This window comes from Prionailurus viverrinus, chromosome B3 (assembly GCF_022837055.1).
Source record: "Prionailurus viverrinus isolate Anna chromosome B3, UM_Priviv_1.0, whole genome shotgun sequence".
Taxonomy (NCBI): domain Eukaryota; kingdom Metazoa; phylum Chordata; class Mammalia; order Carnivora; family Felidae; genus Prionailurus; species Prionailurus viverrinus.
Window position 1 is genome coordinate 30,501,383 of NC_062566.1, and position 18,390 is coordinate 30,519,772.

Below are 18,390 nucleotides of genomic sequence, written 5' to 3' on the forward strand. Positions count from 1 at the left end.
AGCAGATGAGCGGATGAACGGACTGTGGTATGTCCATACAATGGAATATTATTCAGCCGGGAAAAGGAATAAAGTAGTGACTGCAGGTCACTCAAGTATGCTACAACAGGGATAGATCTCCAAGACGTTATTCTCAGTGAAAGAAGCCAGGCACGGAAGGCCCCGTATTGTACGATTCCATTTATTTGACATGTCCAGAGTCAGCAAATCCCTAGAGACTGAGAGTAGATTAGTGATCGCCAGGTTGGGGTGGGAGAAGGGGGAAACGGGAAGTAACACGGACAGACCAGGGTGAGCTGGTCAACTCTGTTCCTTCCGGGCCGGGTGCACTGGGCGTGCTAGGCCTGGCCTCGGGAGCCTGGCCTCAGTTTCCGTATCTGTAAGATAGGAACACGAATGCCCACCTCCACGTGGTTCAGGGGAATATGCAGAGAGATGACAGCATTAATTTTCCCAGCACACACAGGTGCCCAGTGGGAAAATTGCCCACCTTCCTTTCTGTATCAACGGAGGGTATCTGCATCGCAAACGACAGAAACCAGTCTTGGCGGACTTAAGCAAAATAAGAAATCTCCTTGGTGAACTTCCGCCTTGGGGAGGGCAGGAGCCAGGCTGCACCTGGGCTCTGCAGTCTCCCCCTGGCAGGCCTTGGCTCTGCCCGACCATCCCCTGACCGCCCTGTGTCTCCCAGGTTCCTTTTCAATCTACCAGGGGAGAGAGTCTGATCGGCCAAGCTCAGGGGCTTGGAGGTGTCGTCCTTGCCCGGGCAGGGTCTTGAAAGATCCTCACGACCCTGGGATCCCGCTTTTACATCCATCAGGGGCTGATGCTTGGGAATGGGCGTCCTGAAAAGCTGTCACCCCACCGGTGCCCACTGTATACTCCCTTGGTGGCCAGCGCGGGGCAGGGGATAAGAAGAAACATGCAGAGAAGGGGGCAGCAGGCCTACACACAGCCTGGCCTCCCCGTGGCTGGCCTCACCTCCCGGTCCTGTCTTCTAACTGCAAGGTGCAGCCTCAAGGCTCTTTACTGCTCTGCCCCTCTGCTTACCAGGATCTCCTTTCACTTTTTGCTACACTGTAAGGATGACAGAACTCATGCCCAGTTCTTTGTAATTTTTTTTACTTAGTTTTTAATTTACATCCAAGTTAGCATGCAGTGCCGTGATGATTTCAGGAGTAGATTCCTTAGTGCCCCTTCCCCACTTAGCCCATCCCCCCTCCCACCACCCCTCCAGCAACCCTCTGTTTGTTCTCCATGTTTAAGAGTCTCATGTCTTGTCCCCTTCCCTGTTTTTATATTGTTTTGGTTTCCCTTCCCTTAGGTTCATCTGTTTTGTCTCCTAAAGCCCTCATGTGCGTGACGTCATCTGATTTTTGTCTTTCTCTGACTAATTTCACTTAGCATAATACCCTCCAGTTCCATCCACGTAGTTGCAAATGGCAAAATGCCATTCTTTTTGATAGCTGAGTAATACTCCATTGCGTATATATACCACATCTTCTTTATCCATTCATCCATCGACGGACATTTGGGCTCTCTCCATACTTTGGCTATTGTCGATAGTGCTGCTATAAACATTGGGGTGCACGTGTCCCTTCGAAACAGCACACCCGTGTCCCTTGGATAAATACCTAGTAGTGCAGTTGCTGGGTCATAGGGTAGTTCTATTTTTAGTTTTTTGAGGAACCTCCATACTGTTTTCCAGAGTGGCTGCACCAGCTTGCATTCCCGCCAACAGCGCAAAAGAGATCCTCTCTCTCCGCATCCTCGCCAACATCTGTTGTCGCCGGAGTTGTTCATGTTAGCCATTCTGACAGGTGTGAGGGGGTATCTCATTGTGGTTTTGATTTGTATTTTCCTGATGATGAGTGATGTGGAGCATTTTTCCACGTGTCGGTTGGCTACCTGGATGTCTTCTTTGGAGAAGTGTCTATTCAACTCATGCTCAATTCTGATTTCACTTCTTCCTTGAAGCCTTCCCTGATTAGCCCCAACCCAACTAAGTGTTCTCTTTCTCCCCTGTTTCTTTCCCTGTGTCATGCACATGACTCTGAGCACAGAATGCCAACTGATAACCCTAGTGTCGCTCAATTTCTCAAAGTGTGTGTGTGTGTGTGTGTGTGTGTGTGTGTGTTCTCTGCAGCCAGGCTGTGTGGGCTCCTCCTTCAGGTACATCTCTGCAGGGCCAGCATAGCACTCAGTGGTATAAAGGAGAGATTAGGGGTCCAGGGTGACTGCAGGGGACAGAGAAACCCCCTCAGGGCACAGGAACGCGCTTCCTGAACGGAAAAGGATCGTGTTGTCCAGTGGGACCCCATCCATCTTGGGAAGGGTCACAGAAAGAGGGCAGTCCTGCAGAGCTGAGGCCTCAGGCCCTTACAGGTGTATTTGCAGGAAGACTGAAAAAGCCTCAGGGCAAAGATGTCACCCTAAGGGAAAGAGGAGGGAAGTACACAGGCGTGACCCTGCTCAGAAGAGGGACGAATCTGAGTGTACCTCACGCTGTCCACTGCTCAGACTCACAGAAGGAAACGCCACGCCTCCGGCCCACGGGCTTGTGGGTCCCCATCGCGGAGCTAAGACTTCCGTGAAGCAACTCAAGTGCATTTGAATCCTGCCATGCCCCTTACTGACTGTATGCCTGACAGCAAGCCCCTTAACCTCAGTTTTTTACTCAGCAAAATAGGAGCCAAAAAACAACGCCTTATTTTGCCGGGCTGTTGAGAAGATTAAAGGTGACGAATTCGGAGCAGCTCACACCCTGTGGCCTATCGTTGCTCAGTAAATAGAAGCGATTTTAAGACCTAAGAACGGGGGGTGTGGTTCTGGAGGTTGGAGGGGTTGGGAGGGGACCGTGAGTGACTGAGGAGGCCTTGGGGAGTCCTGTGTCTGGGCCCCCAGCACCCTGCCTGGCAGTGAGCTTTGGCTGGCTCCCCTGGGCACGGTGAACACGTCTCCGGAGACAGGGCCACACTGTGAAAACCGCCCAGTCTGAGGGATGGTGTGGAGATGCATTTAGAAAAAGTGGCCTCCCCCTGCCTGTGGCCTGGCCCGTGTGCCCAGGCAGTGCACTGAGGCAGGTGAGCCAGGAAAGGCGAACCTTCCGGGCAAGAGGCCCGCTCCCGTTCACGCCCATTTTCACTACGAACCGTTTGTTTTCTCCTTTCTGAACCGAGGAAGGGTAACAGCCCGTGGTCTCTGGGGTGGCTGTGGAGGGGAAATCTTCTTTTCACCCACCCACCAAAGGCAGAGTGCCAGGGAAGCGAACCCACGGGAGAAGCATAGCCTCTCTTCCTGGAAGGCCAATTTCCCTGGACGATTTTAATATTAAGTCAAACGTGTCGGAAAGCAAAAATTCCCATGCGTTTTTATTTTTTATTTTTTTATTTTTTTAATTAATTAATTTATTTATTTTTAAAATTTTTTTTTAATGTTTATTTATTTTGGGGACAGAGAGAGACAGAGCATGAACGGGGGAGGGGCAGAGAGAGAGGGAGACCCAGAAGCGGAAGCAGGCTCCAGGCTCCGAGCCGTCAGCCCAGAGCCCGACGCGGGGCTCGAACTCACGGACCGCGAGATCGTGACCTGAGCTGAAGTCGGACGCTCAACCGACTGAGCCACCCAGGCGCCCCTCCCATACGTTTTTAAAATGAAAATCTGGAGGCCTCTCACCATCAGAAGGGGCCCTTCTGTTACCCGGAGGCCCATCTGAGACTTGCTTTGGCAGGACAAGTCTGGGTGACTCTGGGTTAGATGGGGGGCCCCTGGGATAGGAACCCCAAGTAGAGACTTCGCTGCAGCGGGAGGCCACCCTCGGGGCAGCGCTGTGCCATCGGTGGGCCTGGAGGGCCCTGACGTCCCCCTGGAATACTGAGAAGTAGTATACTGAGTAGAATACTGAGAAGTAGGGCACACAGGCGTGGCCTGTGACCGTGGCTCCCTGGCGACGCTGACTCACGTGACACAGGAAGTGGCGAGAGACGCCGCTCTCACCGCTCAGGGCGGAAGTAGAAGCCATTTCCGGCATGGTCAGCCTCCACGTTCTTTTGCTTCCGTAAAAGCCTGGGCTGCCTTCAAGGGCTTGGTGGCCAGTCTAGGCTTTGCCTACTGGCTGGTGGCTTTGAGCAAATCCTTTAACTGTTTTAGGTCTTAGCGTTCTCATCTTTAAGATGGGACTCATTAATAATACTCTCCTTAAAGGACTGTTTGGAGTATTTGGTGAGGCGGTTAAGTATCAGAGCGCTTAGTGTGGTGCCTAGAAGGTGACAAATGCTCGATAAGTGTTGATTATTATGAACAAAACGAACACAGCTACCAAAACTGTTAAGAGGCAGCCGGGGGACTGCAGACTGAATCTTAGAAATCCCCTCCTGCAATACTTAAGAAAATGAATTTAAAAACTGTAAACTCCAATAAGCAAGCGATCAACCACAGCAACCCCGTGAGGAAAGGCGTGCCCAGTCCTGTAACTGTGAACACTGATGGCCAAGAAAAGAAACAGAAGGTTCTGGAATGGAGTGATGTACCCAGTGAGGATTCTTTTTAGGTAGATAAAAAGGCTGGAGGTTTTTGTTTTTTGTTTTTGTTTTTGTTTTTGTTTTTTTTCTCCAGAAGACTCCTAAGTCTGTAGCAATGCAAAATGACTTGATCCCCCTCCCTCTTTCCTCTTCTGTCTCTGGATAGTGGCAAGGCTGTAAAGGAGGTGTGAAATGGGAGACAGTGGACAGTGAGGCCACCCGCTCTAAGACCAAGTAAGGCTTCAGAGCCTCACTCCCAGGTAGGGGGATGATGCCTCCCTCAGGATATTCCCCACGGTGATAAAGTACATCCTCAAAGCAGGTGGGGTGAACCCTGGCACAGGCCATTTGACAAGCTTTCAACGAGAAAGTAGAGTCAGCCCAGTTACTCTTTTTTTTGTTTTTAAATTGTTTAAAATGTTTATTTCTTTTTGTAGGAGAGAGAGATAGAGTGTGAGCGGGGGAGGGGCAGAGAGAGAGGGAGACACAGAATCTGAAACGGGCTTAAGGCTCTGACCTATCAGCACAGAGCCCGATGTGGGGCTCAAACTCACAAACCACGAGATCATGACCTGAGCCGAAGTCAGGTGCTTAACCGACTGAGCCACCCAGGCGCCCCCGGCCCAGTCACTCTAACCAAGAGCGCCTAATGCCTTAGCCGAGCGCCTCCACACCCCGTACCCTTCCCAATCCCTCAGGCTGAAGGAAAGTGGACAGAAACGCTTTACCCAGGCCTCAGTCGGGAGTTCAGAGCTCAAACTGGTCTTAGGTGTGCAAAAGAGTCGAGAAACACCCTCACTGCATGCGTGCAAACAGGACGTCCGGAACTATTTAAACCAAAGGAAAATAAACAGAAACCACAGGGCAACTACACCAACGTGCTACAGCCGAAAGAAGAAAGGACCCAACCTGGAAGAAAAGACACTCCCAGAGCAGAAGGAGATTGATTCTTCGCTACCGCCTCATGTAAGAACAACCTCATACGTGCATAAATCCTAAGTCTAAAGTTCCAAGGGAGGTTACAAGAGCTAAAAAAGTAAACCGAGGGCCCGAAAGCTTCACGCACGCTAAATAAATTAGAAAGAGGCAAGAAGGAATTGATAGCGTTGAACGTAGAGGACATCGACATTACTGACACGGAGGAAAGTCAAAGGATTATGGCGATTAGACAGGAGGGACAAGATATCCGGATGAGACACGGATGCTCCAACACCTGAGCATAACAGGTGTTGCCTGAACTCAAGAGCCCAACAAAGGAGATAGAAGATGTACTCAAAGAGGTGCCAGACAGGTTCCTTGAAACGAGGAAAGAAATAATCCTGCTGATCCAAAGGGCATACCATGTTCCAAGAAAATGTGATCAGAACTACTCTTTGCTGATCATAGGTAGGCTATTGAACTTCCAGGACAAAACAAAAACCAGAAAGTCTCCAAATCCCCCAATATCTTTGGATATCAAGAAAGCAAAAGCAAATCGCCAACGAGGGTTGGGGGGGGGGTTGCAAATCAGGCTTTCTCCGTTGCAATCATCAATTCCCAAAGGTCGTAAAATCATGTCTCCACAGCTCTGGGGTGATCTTAGAGTGTTGCCTAAAAATATTGCACGCAGGCCATCATTTGAGTATAAAGACTAGGTAGGGGCGCCTGGGGAGCTCAGTCAGTTGGGTGCCCGACTTCTGCTCAGGTCACGATCTCACATTTTGTGGGTTCAAGCCCCGCATCGGGCTCTATGCTGACAGCTTGGAGTCCTGGAGCCTGCTTTGGATTCTGTGTCTCCCCCTCTCTCTCTGCTCCTCCCCGGCTTGTGCTCTGTCTCTCAAAAAAATAAATAAACAGTAAAAAAAAAAAAGACTAAGCAGACATATGCTTCCAAATGTAAAAGAACTTGTGAGCACATCATCCATGAGCCCGTGAGGGGGGCTGTACTTGGTAAGGACAGCCCAGCCAGCTAAGTTATGAGTTAAAGAGTTCAGGAATTAAGAAAAACCAATGGGGATCACAGAATCCACTTAAAAGTAGAGTTTCCAACAACTGTGAGAGTTATAGCTGTCAAATATGAATATTATAAATCTTATTAAAAGAATAATGTAACTAATAGAAATGGAAAAATAAAACCTGTCTTTAGAGAGAGTGGGGGAAATCAGTTGGTACTGGTTTTTTTTTTTTAATTTTTTTTAACGTTTATTTATTTTTGAGACAGAGAGAGACAGGGCATCAACAGGGGAGGGTCAGAGAGAGAGGGAGACACAGAATCTGAAACAAGTTCCAGGCTCTGAGCAGTCAGCACAGAGCCCGACGTGGGGCTCGAACTCCCGGACCGTGAGATCATGACCTGAGCTGAAGTCGTAGGCTTAACCGACTGAGCCACCCAGGCGCCCCTCAGTTGGTACTGTTTATAATGCAACACATAGTTTAAGAAAATAACAATCACAAAATATAATGCTTCTCATCGTCTCTTTAGTTAACTTTACGGGAATTGTTAACACATTTGTGTGTGTGTGTGTGTGTGTGTGTGTGTGCGTGGTATAAAAAAAAAAACATTTGAAGTTCAACGATGCCTTCTGTTTCATGTCAATTTCTTTCTCTTTGGATAAATTCATGCGAAATTAAATTGAATACTTTTTATTAAGCTTAGCATATATGGTATTATCCCATTTTTATTAAAGTATTTCTGACTTTTTCTCTACGTATGTACCCAATTATTTGACTTGCTTTTCATATAAATGCAGAGACAGTTATCCACAGTGATGTTTACCTAATGTGAATAATGGTCATTTCTGGGTGATAGTTAATGTTGATTTTGTACTTTTATGCTTTGCCTAAGTTCTTTATAATGAACATATATTTATATATTTTTAATTTTTTTTCATGTTTATTTTTGAGAGAGAAAGAGACAGAGTGTGAGCAGGGGAGGGGCAGAGAGAGAGGGAGACACAGAATCTGAAGCAGGCTCCAGGCTCTGAGCTGTCAGCACAGAGCCCCATGCGGGGCTCGAACTCACCGACCATGAGATCATGACCTGAGCTGAAGTCAGATGCTTAACTGACGGAGCCACCCAGGTACCCCGAACATATACATTTTTTGAAACAAAAATTATCCAGTGTTTTCTTCCCCCTGTTAGTTGTGGTAAAGTAGAAAACCCTGAAAATAATTATGCCAAGGAGTTAACAGTGCTTTTAATTCTGCGTGTTGGGAATAGATGCTTTTCTTTTCCAGCTAGTATTTGTTTCGGTATGTTTCGAATGTTTAAAAATGAAAGGTTCTAAATTTAATAAAGTGATTCCGATAAAGAAGCCGACTCGGGTATTTTGCAGAAGGCGTGCTTTGAAGGAAAGTAAATCACCCCAGTTCTGGGTGTGGATGGAGTCTGTGGAAGTGACAGGGACAGGACTGGCTAGCATCATGGGAACCTCTGGAGGAGACTCAGGATTGAAAGTCTAACCGGTGAGCGACTGGATTCTTTGACGTAAAACATGACTATTTCAGCAAAGATTGGCATGGATAATGGATGGGTAGATAGATTAGATGATAGATAGATAGATACATGATTGATAGATAGATAGATAGATAGACAGACTGAGGGAAGGAGCCAGATGATGACAGACAAAAGAATCTTGATTGGAACACTTCTTCCCTCCCTACGCTGGACAAAGGGCTTCTCAATTCTGCATGTATGTAATCAGGTATCGGGTAGGGATTGGATTTTCAAATAAAGTTGGAGATGAAAATCTGCCCCTGGGGGCCTGGACACGTTTGAGACAGTCTAGGAAGGAGATTGGAATTCAATCTCCTTTGGGAAGCTCTGGGAGTCAATCCTTTGTTGAGGCCTTTGGTCGGGGCAGCAAGAACCTGCCCGTGTTTCTCGAGGAATCTCTGACACACGAGTGAAGGGCACCGAGAGCTGAGGCTGCAGCCTGAGAGGTTCAGTGTCTCGTTTCGAATGTCCCTGGTAGGTCAGGAGAGCCCGGTCCCGTGGAGCCTAAGGGGGGTACTTGCACCCTGCTTCTTCAGCCAACACTTGGATCTACAACACTCTTGTGCTGGGTCCTTGGTGTCCTCTTGTCTCTTGACATGCCCAGAGTTGAGACCGAACCGGGCCAGGTGAGGTGCGCAAGCTGCGTGCCCTTCGCCTCAGATGGGGGTGACCGGGCACGGGATTGGGCCTGGGCGGGAGCTGAGCCCAAGAGCCCTTGGGCTGAGCTGTTAGCACAGACCCCACCGTGGGGGTGAGGCCAGGCTTTGGACTATGAACTTGAAGACCAGCAACTTTTAAGGGCACCTGGGTGGCTCAGTCGGTTAAGGATCTCACTTCGGCTCAGGTCGGGATCTCACGTCTCGTGAGTTCTTGGGATTCCGTGTCTCCCTCTCTCTGCCTCTCTGCGCTCTGTCTCCCTCTCCTTCAAAAATAAATAAACGTTAAAAAAAAAAAAAGAAAAGAAAAGACTAGCAACTTCCAGCCGCAGCTGTAAATTAATCTCCGTGTTGCACAAACATGATTCCTAAACCTTCAATAAAATTGTGTTGAAATACCAGCTCGCTCTTCGCTGAGTTTGAGGCTAGAGACACTGGCTTGCGTCCAGGGCTGAGATGGAACACTCATGGAGATGTTGGGCGCAGTGGCCTGGAGAAGCAGATTACGGGAAGGTGGGCAGGCGTCCCCACGTCGAATGGCTGGGGAGCTGAGTCATAGGAAATAACCAGTGTCCTATGGACAGGCTCAGAAATCCTCGGAGGGGAATCCCAGGAAACACCAGCTCCCCCCTGCACTTGGGATGGGTGCTGGGGCTGCTGTTCTTGGGTTCTCAAAGGAAAGGTGACCCTTGCAACCCAGAGGGCTGGAGGCATGAGGGTTACATGTGAGGGTGCTCGGGCCGACTGTCCGTCCTCGTTCCCCAGGGGAGGCTCAGTCATCCTCTCCTGGTCACTTGGGGGTTGCTCTGAAACCCTGAATTTGAAGGCGCTCTGCCATGGCCAAAGGGAGGGCCGTAAGCCAGTTGCAGCCGACTACAGGGGTGACCCCAGGAGCAGGGGGTGGTGTGGGTGCCTTTTTTTCTTTCCTTTTTTTTTTTTTAATGTGCATTTATCTTTGAGAGACCGACAGACAGACAGAGCAGGGGAGGGACAGAGAGAGAGGGAGACACAGAATCCGAAGCGGGCTCCAGGTTCCGAGCTGTCAGCACAGAGCCCGATGCGGGGCTTGAACTCACGAACTGTGAGATCATGACCTGAGCTGAAGGTGGGCGCTTAACAGACTGAGCCACTCAGGCGCCCCGAGAAGGTGCCTTTCCGCCTGGGATCCCACCTGCTCACAGAAGAGCCTGCAGGCTGTGGCCGCGCCATGGTTTGCGATCCCCCGTGCTGACTGGACAACCTTATTTTTCAGGCAGAGTATACAGGAGTGGATCTGGGAACCGTAATTTCCTGTTCCCCACTTTCCTTCACCCCTGCAACGAAGCTGGCGGAAAACGGACTTTTTTCTCTTTCGCACCCCAACACCTCCAATCACGTTTTGTGGTTGTTTTAAAATCAATTTTTATCTTGTTTCTTTTTTTTTTTTTTTTTTTCCTAAACATAACCAATATATGCTCGCTGGAGAAACTCGATCCCTTTTAATTTGGGAGAGGGTGAGCTTGCAGAAGCCTATTAGGTATTACTTGGGAGCTGCTTTGCCTTCGCGTGGCCCCGACGAAGGGCCCCCTGCTGCTGCGTCCAGGAAAAGTCTTCACAGGCTGTGGGGACCCTGCGGTGGCCGACTTTCCCCTGGTGCCAGGAGAACGAAAGTGCGGCCACAGGGGGCGCTCGAGTCTCCGGGTGGCACTAGCAGGGGTAGTGGCCAGGCTTGGCAGGAAGAGGGCGCCGTGGAGCCAAGCGCCAAGCCCTTGAAACTCTGGGCAAATCACCCCTGCCCCTCCGGCCAGCCCCAGTTGGAAGGATTCACCTTGCACGACCCACCCGGTTGATTGCAAATCGTCTGCTTGGTCCAAGGCTGCCCCGCCAGCAAATTCCACCATACTCTTGAACCCATATTATGTGCAGGACCTTCAGGCACGTAATCATCCTCATAGCCCTATGAGAAAGCTGGTAGAAGTCCTCTTTTGCAGGAGGGCGCAAACCGAGACTTAGAAAGGATAAGGAAGTCGTCCGAGGTCAAGATCGTGCTGAGACTCCCCGCTCAGACCACTAACCCCCAAGCCCACGCCGGGAGCCGCTTCTCTGTGTTGCCCCAGAGCTGGGCTGAGAAGGCGCCTCACTTCTCATGAGGAGATGGGGAAGGTCTTGTCACAGCAGGAGGAAGTGTCAGCGGCTCGGGGACCGGCTGTTTCACGGGTGTCGCTCTGGTCTCTGCACAGGGCCATCGGGCCTGAGCAGGATGCAGAGGCTTAACCTCAGGTTGCATCTGACGGGGATGCTGGGGTGCAGTTCAACGTGGGGCCCGGGGGTTATGGCTGCTCGCCCTGGGGGTTCCCGGGTCCGAGCTGGGGACACCGGGGCTGTCGGCCCGCTGTTTGGAAATGGGGATGTGGGGTAGAGACAGGGGTGCCCTCCAGGGAATGGGAAAGCCAGGGCAGGTCAATCTAAGCTCCCCGTGATGCCCCATGGCCAGCGGAGCCAACGTCTTAGAAGTCCAGGCCGAAGGAACCAGGAACTCGTAGATGACTTTACCTGATATCTACCTGTCTTATGGATTAGGAAACTGAGGCTGTGGCTCATCTGAGGTGGCAAAACCAGGGAGGGGGTCGAGCTGAACTGGCTCCTGGCCCCTCCCCACACCCGTGGGCCCCACAAGGCCTTCCCTGCAACGACCCTGGGTTTTTTTTTTCCCTGTCTTATTACAGACTAAATCCATCACCCTCCCCTCCACTCCTTCTAGGCCAAACCAGACGTTCCCTTTTGCTCATTCCTACTGCCAGGCCTTTGCCAACACTGTCCCTTTCCCTGGCCCCTCGGTGGCTGCTCGTCTGTCCCGCTGGCTTGCCTACAGAAATCCTCCTCATCCTTCATAAAGTGAGTCAAAAATCACCTCCTCCAGGAAGCCTCCCCTGGTCTCCCCACTGGAGACTCCCCAGCCGTCTCCCTTCCTCCTCTTTACCCTCAAACCCCTTGTTTGGGCTTTTCTCTAGGACCGCTTATCTGCTTTCTCTCTTCTTATCACAAAGGGCACGTCTTCCTTGGGACAGCCGGGATGAGAAGCGTGAATACCGTAAGCCGCGCCCCCCCCCCCCCCCCACCATTTAGATTTAAGAAATCTAAGGCTCAAGGACGTTAGATGAAGAAGGAGTGGGGAAGCAGACCCAGGCCTTGGATTCCCACACCATGTGGACAGGAGCCAGCCTGCTTCCTCTGCAGAACCACCTCTGCTGTCTCCAGGAATGGATCCTCTGGAGTTGTGCAGTGCACAGCCTGTGCCACTGTATTCTTTGGCCTTGCCTTTGTGCCTGGCCCAGGGCCCCGAGTGAGGCAGATGATCAATAAACGTGGGTGGACTCAGCAGAACCACAACTCAGAGGTAGCTTTCTTTTCTTTTCCTTCCCTCCCTGCTTCCTTCCTGAACCTGTTTTTCTCCCCCCTTTTGCTCTCTGCGTTTTCCACTGAATTTTTCATTGGGAAGAAGCACATTTAGAGATGTGAAGCACACACTTTGCAGGGCCTCCGCTTTGATGAATCTTTGATGCTGACGCTGGGGAGGCAGCTGCTGCCTCCGACTTGGAGAGAGGAGGGAGGGGGCGGGGAGGGGCCTCTAAAGGCATGATTCTCCCTCCCCTAACCCTCCCAGGGGGAGTTCAGACCTGCCACGTGCCTGGTGGGCATGGCTGTGCTCTGTACTATGAACTCGTGTGTGCGCGTGTTGGGGGATGGGCGGGAGGAGACAAGAGTGCGTGTACCTGTGAGTGGGAGTGGCCAGAACGACACTAGGGGCGGGGCGGCCGGTAGCGCGCTATCCCCGGAACCACCTGCTCTAACTTCAGCCCCTCCCCTGCCCCCCCCCCCCCCCCCACTTCCCTTGGCTTCTCTGAAGACTCGGAAGTCCTACAGATTTCTAGCTGTGTGGCTTTGGAGGGTCATTTAACCTTTTTGAATCTAAGATCTTCAATAGTACATTGGAGAGGCTATATCCCTACCTCCCAAGGCCGTTGTGAGTAAATGAGGCGCGGCTCACACTACGTGCTCAATAAATATCAATCCCCCTCCCCCTCTGCTCAGACCCACCTCCTGGAGCCTGGCCAGGCAGGTCTCTTCCATGTGAGTGCCATGCCGTGGGTCGGCTCTGCCTGGCGGGATGGCTACCTGGCTTTGGGCCGTCTGCACGAACAGTAGAGGACAACCTATGTCCAGAGTGCTGTCCTCGGCATCTGAAGGCCTGAGTTTGAGTTCTGACCTGACGCAGGGTGGTGCACGCGGCCCCTACATCCTCTTCTGGGGGAAATACCCTGCCTAAGTCACAGCTGGGTGCCCCGAGATGCCCGCCACAGGAGCCTGGCCGGAAGACGGAAGGGATTGTGGCAGAGGACGTTTGGGCAGAGGACATCTGGGAACACCGACCCTTTACCCCTGACCTGCCTCTTTGCGTGGCCTCTGTTAGTCCTAGGACCATTACCAGGTGGGCAGAGCAGGGGCACTTGCTCTGGGGCCCTTCCCCTAGAGTTGGGTTCACACCATCTCCTGAGTCACCGTTTACTCAATCACACGGGCACGGACCCCGCCATTGGGTACCGGTGCGCGTGCCTCTGGCTGAGCCCTGTCTCTGCTACACTTCCTTTTCCCTGTTCCTTCTCTGTTGGCGGAGGTAGAGAACCGCTTGCCTCCCAAGGCCAGGTTGGGCAGGCCAGTCCCTCCGTGCTCTCTGGAGTTTCTCTGGGGCCTCTTTGGACATTTCCAGGAGGAGACCTTTGGATGACGCTCTGGGCTCTGGCCATCAGCGTTACTCTGCTCCCCAGAATTTTCTCAGCAGGTGACTGCACCGTGCGAATGCCCCTGTGCGAGTTTCTCTGCCTTCATTTGCATACCACTCGGGGCCAGCTGGCCTGCAAGGTCCTTCGGACTCTGCTGGGACTGTGATTCTATGATTAATCTCCTGAATGCGTAATGGACCGTGGAGGCCCTTTTCCCAGGCAGGGATGTCAGGGAACTCCCTGACAAACCCCCCCCCCTCCCCCCCCGGCTCTTCTCTTTAACTGCCGTTGTGTCTGGTTTCATGGGCTGGGCAGCTGTCTGAGATTTCTCCCTCTGTTTGGGGTTGGCAAGACACCCGAGAAGTAATCCCCACCACCTCTCCCCACTCCCCCTCAATAGTGCTATTAGTCAGCCACACCTGAGTGTGAATTAGTTTAATCAGATTGCTTTCCCCATTAACATCCCCAAGGGAAGGGGCTTTTGATGGAAGTACAGCGGGTGGCCTGAATTACTCAGGCAGCCTGGGCGGGCTCTGCCTTTCAGAATTTCCCAGCTTTGTATCCGTCCGCACAAGCGGCCCAGTATAATGGGTGAGAAGAGAGCTGCCATTGGCAAGCAGAAGGCCTTGTTTGTGCAGACGAAAGGGAGGGCAACTCTGGGGAGGGCAGGTCTGGGCAACTCCAGGAGGGCCCCGGAAGGCTGGGAACTAAGGGTTCTCCCTCTGGGCCTTTGCTATCGGGGCGAGGCATAGATGGTCATTCCGTTCCTTCTGGTCTGTGCCTACTGCCCAGCTTGCTCTCCAAGCTGCCTTAAGACATCAGGGTCAGAGCCTGGTGATGCAAACACCTGGCCACCAGCAGGGGTCGCTGTTTCGGCATTCAAGGCCAAACTAGAGGGTCGCTTTTGGGTTTTAGGGGGAGGCTAGCAGCTAGAAAGTGAAGGGGCTGATCCTTTGTTAGGATTGGAGGCGTTTGCCTCTGGCCAAGAACTCTTTGGCAGCCAAGCCTGCATTTGGCTTCCAAATCTGAGCCTTCCTAACAGAGGCGAGGGATCCCCTGGGCTCCCCTGGGGTGGAGGGTGCCTGGCCAAGTTCTGCAGCTCCCCAGATGCCCCCGTGCTACAGGCAGATGAACCCAGGGGTGCTGCTCACCTCTGCCACCGTCAGATCCCGCAGGACGATGGCCCAGCCGGTGAGCACCTTGAGAAGGCAACATGAGTGCAGTCAGAAGAGTGGGGGGGCCTGGGGCTGACTCACTGGGTAACACTGGGCAGCTCCTGGCCCTTCTTGAGGTCCTGTCTGTGCAGCGAGGGGTGGATAAGAGGTGCCCTGAGGAATGGCCTAACATCTTAGCTCCGCCTCTCCTTCCCCAAAGCGCAGCCCCACCCAGCTTCCGGGAGTGGCATTTGGGGAGAAGCTTCCAGGGGTCCCAAGGGATGTTTGGGCCCAGGGAGCAGGTTGAACGGGCATCTGCTCGTCCTGCCAGCTTCCTTCATTCCTGGCCGGAATCTTGCCCGGGAGAGAGCCTGTATTTGGCTTTCAGAGGACCCCTCTCCTCCTGGAAAGAAAGAATACTTAAGTTGCCATCATTAGCACTAGGATTGCTTAAAAGGAAGGACCCCAGGACACACACGGGACATTATGGGAGCCAGAGGGGGCCGGGGAGGGAAGGAAGGACAGCTAGAAGACAAATCTCTCCATCCTAATGTCTTTGCAGGTAGCACTTCATGGATATACAGTTTCTTACACAAACCGGATTCTACTGGAGCTCCCAGCAACTTCGTGGTGGGGGACTAGGGAGGGGTTCAAAGCCCCTCTGTGGCGTCACAGATGGGAACCCCGAAGCTCACAGTGACTTGTCCCGATGCACGGAGCCAAGATTTGGCAGATTCAGGCCTCGTGGCTGTGAGACACAGCGGGGCCCAGTGGCCCCAAGTGGACCTGGGGCGAGGTAGAAGTCACACACACACACACACACACACACACAGCCGCCTGGCCGCATCAGGGTCGGCCCTGCCCTGCCAGGGCTTCAGGGCTCCGGGGCCTGGGGCTTTTGGTCAACCCCACTCCCTAGCAAGTCAGGGCCCCTAGCAAGGTCACCAGCAAGTTGGGACCATGGTGGAAAGTGACCCTGGTCTCCTGACTGTTCTTTCCATGTGACCCTGGGTTCATCTCTCTCCAGAAAGCTCTGCTAAAGATAACAGCTGCTGCTTTTCTGCTTTCCCCCACCCACACACGCGGAAACTTTCTTTTAGACTCCCTCTCGGGCTTGTGCTTGCACTCCCCTCTCTCTGTTCTCTGACTTCCCACTTAACTGCTTGCTTCACCACGTGGACAGGCGTCTGTCCACCCATCCATCCATCTGGGCACTCCTTCACGGGACGAGCGTTTGCGGGCTTCTCCAAGCACCAGGCTCCGTCCAGGACCAGGCACGCCCGGTCCCCGCCCTGTAGAAAAGGGACAGAGGCTTCAGATGGATAATTCTGCCCACATATGGTGAGGGTTGGGATCTGTACCATGAGGGCAAAGCACAGGGCACCAGGACTAGAGCGAAGTCATAGTCCGGGCTGGGCAAATCAGGGAATCTTCCTGCAGGAGGCGCCCCCCGCCTTAAGGCTACCAGCAACTCGAGGTCAGGAACCTCAAGATCTACCCCCTCCCCTGCCCCAGTGTCCTCTTAGCACAGAGCCCAGCAGAGTCCCCAGGGGTGCTCTGTGAATCCCCGGGAGGCCGAGCGGGGTTGTGGAATGAACACATCTGTTAGCCGCCGCCGCCGGGGCCGCTGCAACCGACTTGAAACTTAACTCTCCTGAGCCTCAGCCTCGTCATCCGTAAACCGACGATGTCAACGGCCCGCCCCAAAGGGTAGAAAGAAGTGGTGACAACTAAACGACGCTGAGAATCGGTATCCCAAGCCTTCCAGCTTTTTCCTTGCCCTGGCTTCTTTCTTTCTCACCTTGTGAGCGCCGCGTGTAGACAGACACTGACACGACATGCCCGGTAGGAGGGGGCCGTTGCTGCCGGAAGGAGCCTCAGAAGACCAGGGCTCCAGCAGCTGCGTGGATGTGGACCAGTTCCTTGCTTTGGACTTTATTTTCCTCATCTGTAACATGGGCCTGCCTCGCTCCCACATGGTGGAGGTGCCAGGTGCCAGCGCCTGTCCTGACTGAGCATTGGGACCTCTCCTCTGGTTCTTCTGCCCAGAGAAGAGCGCTGGGCGGCCTCGGTAGGAGGCTGAGGGTCCGGCAGGTGCGCGGGCGGGACGAAGGCCGGGCCAGCCCTCTGTAGGCATCCGGCCTGGCCCCCCAGCCCCGGCCGTTGGCCGCGTGAGGCCCGAGGCTCCTGCGGTGCGGGCTTCAATTGGAATCAGCAAGCAGCGCTTGGATGGAGGGGGTGCTGCCGAGGAGGGAGGGCCCAGCTGGTTTCCAGATGCAGGCATGACTGCCGCACGGGGGGACCCAGGGGGGCTCATTACTGGCTCTGCCTCCACCGCTCCCTGCTCCCGACCCGGGAAGCGCTATCCTTCCTGCGGGGCCATCAAATATTCAGAGCAGAAGATGGGGCACCTGCCAGGCAAGGGGAAGCGGCCCCTCCTGGCCTCCCGGTGAGCCAGCCCTTCAGGAGGCCGATGTGCGTGCCAGCGGGCGGGGGCCCCGGAAACCTATACCCGCCGTCTTTTATCCTGCCCCTGCCCCTCGCTTACCGGGTTCTCTTCTTTTCCCTTCCCATCTCCGTGGCTCTCTCTTTCCCTTCCTTCACTCAGCAGCTTAACTGACCGCCTCCCCCTTACTCCGCCCCGGGGTTTAAGGCGCACGCCCAGGGTGGTAGGTCGCGAGAGCCGGTTCTGCTCAAGTGACAATGCCCCTGGGGCCCCGGCGTAGAAAACAAACCAGAGAGAGCTGCACCATTGCAGCCTTGCCCTCCCGGGCCCGTGGATGGGTGTGGACGGGCCCCCGGACCGTGCGGTTTGAAATCTACAGCTCTGGTCCCTCCCCCTTTGTATCATACAAAGGAGAACCAGGCCCAGAGTGCAGAGGGGTTCGCCCAAGGTGACTCAGTGGGCTGATGGCAGGGTGGGGACTGGATGTCCAAGCTCTTCTCTTCCTGGATGACTTGAGTCCCTTCCAGGGTGGCCGTAACCTCTCATGGAGAGCCCCCCCCACCCACCCCCTGGGATTCCGCACAGAGGCCGGAGTCTTTCCCCCTCCACAAGCTACGCTTGTGCTGGGGCATCTCGTGTGCTCTCCGAAGGTGAGGCAAGGCCAAGGGATGACAGAGGGTGCAGGTGGCATCCAGGTGAAGTGGCTACTGGGGACAGAGCAGCTGCGACCGGGGAGAAGTCCCCGGAAGGTACGCTGACAGCAGCCAGGGATCTTGGGGGAGGAAGGGGAGGGGCAGGCCAACCTCTTCTCCTTGACCAGAAGGGTTAACATTCGCTTCTCCACCTTTTGGCTACGATCAAGTGCGGAAGGGCTAACACAAACAATAAGAGATCCCACACAGTGATTTCAAACAATATCTCGGGCACACTCATTATGATCCACTCCATCCCACCACAACTAAGGAGGTAGTTTTATTGTCCTTAGTTGCCTGAAAAGGAAACTGAGGTTCGGAGAGGTCAAGTGACACGCTCGAGGTCATACAGCCAGTGGCGGAGCTGGGATCTAAGACCAGGCTGGCTCCAGAGGCAGGCCCACCTGCCCCCCCGTGGTGACACGGGGCTGTGTGAGATCCCGGAGCAGATGATGTCCCCTCCCCCTGCCCACACCCCCAACCCTAGACATGCGGAGTCCTCATCCTGGTGACTCCAACTGGCCAGTCCAGGGGAGGGGAGGGGATCTGGGCAAAGGGGGTCTGCCTGACATGTAGCACCTGGGCACGCTTTCCGCTGAAGCCATCATTGTCCCCCTTCATCTGCTCTCCCCACCCCGCCCCCCAAAACAAGGAATCATTTCTCGCAAGTTCCTGCCAAAAGCTGTT

At 53.5% G+C, this 18,390-nt stretch overlaps 1 protein-coding gene across 3 annotated transcripts; it reads right to left on the minus strand.

Annotated features, from left to right (window-relative positions):
* Positions 1-13,902: 13,902 nt before the first annotated feature.
* Positions 13,903-17,194, minus strand: LOC125168474 (uncharacterized). Of its 3 annotated transcripts, XM_047863637.1 has the most exons (3): positions 16,367-17,092; positions 15,726-15,857; positions 13,903-14,968 (listed from the first exon to the last, which is right to left on the minus strand). In XM_047863637.1, exons 1-3 carry the CDS (start codon positions 16,880-16,882, stop codon positions 14,903-14,905), a joined length of 714 nt encoding a protein of 237 aa, XP_047719593.1. In that variant the 5' UTR covers positions 16,883-17,092; the 3' UTR covers positions 13,903-14,902. The 3 variants fall into 3 exon arrangements, 2 of the variants coding, with proteins under 2 accessions (XP_047719593.1, XP_047719592.1); XR_007153157.1 differs by lacking the exon at positions 16,367-17,092 and adding an exon at positions 17,114-17,194 and having other exon boundaries at positions 13,903-15,857; XM_047863636.1 differs by having other exon boundaries at positions 13,903-15,857.
* Between the last annotated feature and the right edge of the window lie 1,196 nt (positions 17,195-18,390).